Below are 5,218 nucleotides of genomic sequence, written 5' to 3' on the forward strand. Positions count from 1 at the left end.
TTTTTTTAAGTACAAGAATTTTCACAGAATGATTCATAATACCCCAACCAGAACATAATCTAAATAGTCCTCGGTAGTGGAAGGCATAACTGAATTGTGGCACAATAATACAATGGACACAAATGGCATAGAAAATAACCAAACATGCTACATGCAACAACATGAATGAATCTCAAATCAAAAACCTGAATGAAAGACTCAACCGGAAACGATCCAAATGGTATGATTCCTTTCATATAAAATTCAAAAAGAGGCAAAAATAATTATTGATATTAGAAGGCAGAATAGTGGTTACCTGTGGGGAGGTAGGATAGAGTGATAAGGTGGGTGATGCCCAGAGGGTATTTCTAATATGCTGGTGATGTTTCATTTCTTGACTTTGTTGGTTACATGATCTGTTCTTTTTGTGACAATTCATCAACCTGTACACTTTTATTTTATGTATTTTCCACAAGATGCTTCATTTCGATAAAAAGGATTTATTTTTAAAATTGAAGATAAAATACCAAATTTCATGGTGTGGAATACTGCCCTTATTGTTCCAGCACTTATGGCTCCATACCACCTAAGTACTCTTATTCTCTGCATCTAAGACATTAATATAGTCTTAAGATATTTAAAGAGCTGTTTTAGCAGACTCTTGCTTTTTGTAGGAAAATATAAAGTTGTTCATTTTGCAAGTTTGACTTACATTTCAAGAAGTTATGTGATTTCCTGTTTGATAGAGGGTCCTTGTTTAAATAATAAATGACCTCTCTGTGTCCTCTACAGTATTAGGAAAACATCCTTCTGTAAAATTCTTTTTAAGTTTTCAGTTTCTTTTTGGGGTTATTGATATTCCATCCAATGTTAGAGAAGTGGGCTGAAATACCTGTGGTTGGATTCCTGTAAGCTCAGGGCCAGGGCCCTCAGTGTTGCTAGCTTAACTGCTTTATGTTTCTTCTTACAGGTGTACCTAATTTACCTTAATGCATTCATAGAGCTTGATTATTCTTTAGCCTTAAGATGACATTTTTTGTGTGCATACAGCAAATAAGAAAGTATAGAATTTTAAGTCAGATTGCAATTTGATAAATGTACCTGGTCTTTGATGATTAGACTATTAAAGATGCAAGGGTAACTAATTTAACTAAAGGATTTTCTTTAGGTAGCCACACAGCAAGTTGCATTCTTGTATTAATATATAATCACTAGAATTCTAATTCAAATAGTTAATTCTCCCCAAAATATATTTCATTATTTTGGGGACAAAGTGATCCACGATTTCTTTTTTTCTTTTCTTTTTTTTTTAATTCTGGACAAATTTTATGTTTGAGTCTACGAAATTGCATGAAGGCTAAACTCGAGAGACTTCCTATCATTCTAAAATTCCCCACAAATCATTTTTAGGACACTTTCGTATAAATATCACCCTTGAAAGCACATACAATTCTATTTGTTCCACATTTTATGATCTTAAACTACATAGGGCTGAACTCAGTTATTCATGGAATATCAAATATGATAGGAAGACAAACCTGAGAGAAACATTTACAACACAATAGCATAACTTGCTAAATTCCTCATCACCATTCTCTGAAAAAAACTTCTCAAGCCTTTCTCCTTTTTATTTTAGCAATGGATTGAGGAAAATGTGCGATTTTCTCTTGACATGAAAATATTTCAATGCTCGGTGATCTTACCTGACGGATTTAGTATTTTCTGCATAACTGATACAGGAACTCCTATACGACTCTCTTCCATCCTATTGTAAAGGTCAGAAAAAAGCAGCAAACTGGGAGGGAAATAGCTTATTGCCAGAGTAGTAATGTCTGAAGGCTTTCAAAGTATGTTGGTTTTCCCCTCCTTCCGACTGTTTGCCTCCATTTTCTTCTTACAGCTCACAAAATGTAGGGGTTTTGTTGTTGTTAACACAGCTGTTCTTTGTAGGTTTTTTTTTTTCCTTCTCCAGATTAAAGTCCTATCTGTCCTTAGTTTGATTCTCTATGCAGTATTTGACTTGCTCAGTTCCTGCCTGACTGCATCAATGAGCTCTGCTTTTAGCTTAGTTAATTCTTTTCTCATTTCATCTAAAATGTCCTGCTTCAGCCTGTCATAGTACAGTCCCTCTGCCTGGACTCCATTGGCACTGGGCTGTGATGAGGGCACAGATTTTGGTCTGTGTAATGAATCATAGGACCTGTTGTCAAAACAATCTGATTTTTCCTTGGAGAATCCCGTCTGGAACAACAGACTTGCTGCCATTCATTGTATTTGTTCTTTCCCAAGGTTTTCTTGTCGGTTCAGGTGTACTTGTTGAAGAGGCCTTAGAAGTTACAGGCTCGTGCTTCCCTGGTGGAGCAGCGGTTGAGAATCTGCCTGCCAGTGCAGGGCACACGGGTTCGAGCCCTGGTCTGGGAGGATTCCACATGCCGCGGAGCAGCTGGGCCCGTGAGCCACAGCTGCTGAGCCTGCACGTCTGGAGCCTGTGCTCCGCAACAAGAGAGGCCACGATAGTGAGAGGCCCGCGCACCGCGATGAAGAGTGGCCACCGCTTGCCACAACTAGAGAAAGCCCTCATGGAAACGAAGACCCAACATAGCCAAAAATAAATAAATTAATTAATTAAAAGAAAAAAAAAAAAAGAAGTTACAGGCTCTGAATTTTCATTTTGTCCTCTTTTTGTTCTGTTTCTATTGTTGATCCCTTTTCAGCAATTCTTCTCCTCCTGGCCAGCAGGGCACTCATTCCTTCCATTAAACCACTACCCTCATAAAGGAAGGGGTCCATTTCCACGACCCATATCTGTTTTAGACGAGGCCGAATTCACACCAGTGGTGTTCCCTCCGCTTGGGAAGGAGGCATCCTCCATCCGTGACACTCTCCTAAGTTTTGCTCCAGCAATTGCAGCTGCAAGTCCAGTTAAAGGGCGATTGTCTTCAGACATGGATCCCCAAAAAAATCCAGATGCAGGGAGGGGAGGAGCAGGAGGTGATGAGGGAGAAGGGGGTACTTGATTAGGAAGCGGTGGTGGAGGAGGCAGAGGCGGGGGCCCTGAGGACGGAAGTGGAGGGAGTGGAGGAAGTCCTGGGGGAGGAGGGAGTGCTGCTGATGCCTGGGCAGGACCTGGTGGAGGTGGAGGAGGGAGTGGAGGTGCAGGTGGTCCCAAGACAATGCCCTGTTGGGCTGGAGTCTCGGCCAGCTGAGAGACTGCCTGCAAGCCTGGCTCAGAAGAAGAGGCTCCCAGCACAGAGTTTAGAGGAGTCTCCACAGAGGCAGGGGCAGCTGCAGAGGGAGAAGGGAGAACACTAGGCTTGGATGAGGGAGTTGAGGCAATAGGGGTGCTTGGAGGAAGAGAAGCTCTCATCCACAGTGTGAGAGTGGTGCGAGGGAAGGCGGCGGCGGGCTGGTAGAGACACTGGACATGTGACAGAGTCGAGCAGCCTGCTGGGTGCCGCTGGTGATGGAGGCATCTGGGGCACAGGAGAAGAAACACAACCGGGGAGGACAGGCCTTGGACCAGTAGCTCTGCCTGGGGGGAAGAGGAGACAGAGGGAGGGGCGAGAAATTGGAAGTAGACCAGGCACAGGGCTTTGTAGCTGGAGGTTGAAGAGAGGGTGTGTTCACAGGAGAAGAAGGGCAAGAGTTTTTGTTCAGGGGACAAGGAACTGTAGCATAATGGGGAAGAACAGGGTGGAAGGCTGAACCTAGAGATGTTGCAAAACGTGTCTCGGAGTGTCGAAGTGGTGGTGTAGGGGGTGTGGGAGTAGGTGGCAAAGCGGTCACTACAGCGTAATCAGGAGTGGCCTCTGACACTGGAGCTGAGATGACTTTAGCATATGATGGAGGAGGTGCTGAAGCAGGCTGGCAACTGGCACACTCAGGAAGTGGAGCATTATACAGGGAGCTGTCGGAGGATGGAGTGGCATTTGACATTCTTCGCTCTCGCTCGAATTCCGGTGGCTCCCTTTCTAGATGCTCTTGCCTCTCTCTTTCTTGCCTTTCCCGGTCCAGCCTCTCCAGCCTCTCCCGCTCTTGTCTCTCCCGCTCCAGGTGATTCTGACCTTCCCTTTCTTGTCTCTCTCTCTCTCCAGCTGCTCCTGTTCTAGTCACTCCCTCTTCAGCCTTTCCCTTTCTAACCTCTCCCTCTCCAATCTCTCCCTTTCCATTCTTTCTCTCTCCAGCCTTTCCCACTCCAGCTCCTTTTGTTGTTGATGTTCTTGTTGCCTTCTTTGAATTTCCGATTCTTCTTGTGATGGGCCATTCTGAACTTGGGCAGGTAGTTGTGAATTTTGTCTAGGCAATGTTGGCCCTGTTTCCTGTGAATTCAACACTTCTAAGGCATGCATCATGGCACTTGCGAAGACATTGGCATCTTCTTTGCTGCCAAAGTTGAGACCATACATCTGTCTAGCATCCTGCCATTGGTGGAAGGTCTGTGTAGCTTGATTGTACTTCAACCCTTTTGGAATGGCACAATATATCACGACCTGCTGGTCCTGAATCTTCCCGCCCACCACTCTGAATGTGTTGTTGCCTGTATGATGATATAGATGAACTCTGATGAACCCTGTTGAACCACCAGCTGGCACCCACTTTTTATTGGCATCATCATAGACCATCAAAGCAGTTCTTGCCTGACAGATACTCTGTTCACTTATTATTTTAAATGTATCATGCCACTCCCTTCCGGTCTGCAGAGGTTCTGCTGAAAAATCAGCTGATAACCTTATGGGAGTTCCCTTGTATGTTATTTGTTGCTTTTCTCTTGCTGCTTTTAATATTTTCTCTTTATCTTTAATTTTTGTCATTTTGATTACAATGTGTCATGGTGTATTCCTCTGTGGGTTTATCCTGTATGGAACTCTCCATGCTTCCTGGACTTGGATGATTGTTTCCTTTCCCAGGTTAGGGAAGTTTTCAGTTATTATCTCTTCAAATATGTTCTCAGGACATTTCTCTCTCTCTTCTCCTTCTGGGACCCTTATAATGTGAATGTTAGTGCGCTTAATGTTGTTCCAGAGGTCTCTTACACTGTCCTCATTTCTTTTCATTCTTTTTTCTTTTTTCTGCTCCACAGTAGTGATTTCTCCTACTCTGTCTTCCAGCTCACTGATCCATTCTGCTTCATTTACTCTACTATTGATTCCTTCCAGTGTGTTTTTCACTTCAGTTATTGTATTGTTCAACTCTGTCTGGTTGTTCTTTATATTTTCTAACTCTGTTAAAAAATCCTTCT

At 43.3% G+C, this 5,218-nt stretch overlaps 1 protein-coding gene across 1 annotated transcript; it reads right to left on the bottom strand.

Annotated features, from left to right (window-relative positions):
• Positions 1 to 1,983: 1,983 nt before the first annotated feature.
• Positions 1,984 to 4,634, bottom strand: LOC133099456 (protein enabled homolog). The gene is given in 6 exon segments (XM_061203144.1): positions 1,984 to 2,179; positions 2,235 to 2,331; positions 2,637 to 2,751; positions 2,753 to 3,287; positions 3,914 to 4,068; positions 4,071 to 4,634. Coding segments are annotated over 6 exon segments (1,629 nt in total). The 5' UTR covers positions 4,602 to 4,634.
• Positions 4,635 to 5,218: the final 584 nt, after the last annotated feature.

The sequence above is a fragment of the Eubalaena glacialis genome, chromosome 1, assembly GCF_028564815.1.
Source record: "Eubalaena glacialis isolate mEubGla1 chromosome 1, mEubGla1.1.hap2.+ XY, whole genome shotgun sequence".
In the NCBI taxonomy this organism is placed as follows: Eukaryota; Metazoa; Chordata; class Mammalia; order Artiodactyla; family Balaenidae; genus Eubalaena; species Eubalaena glacialis.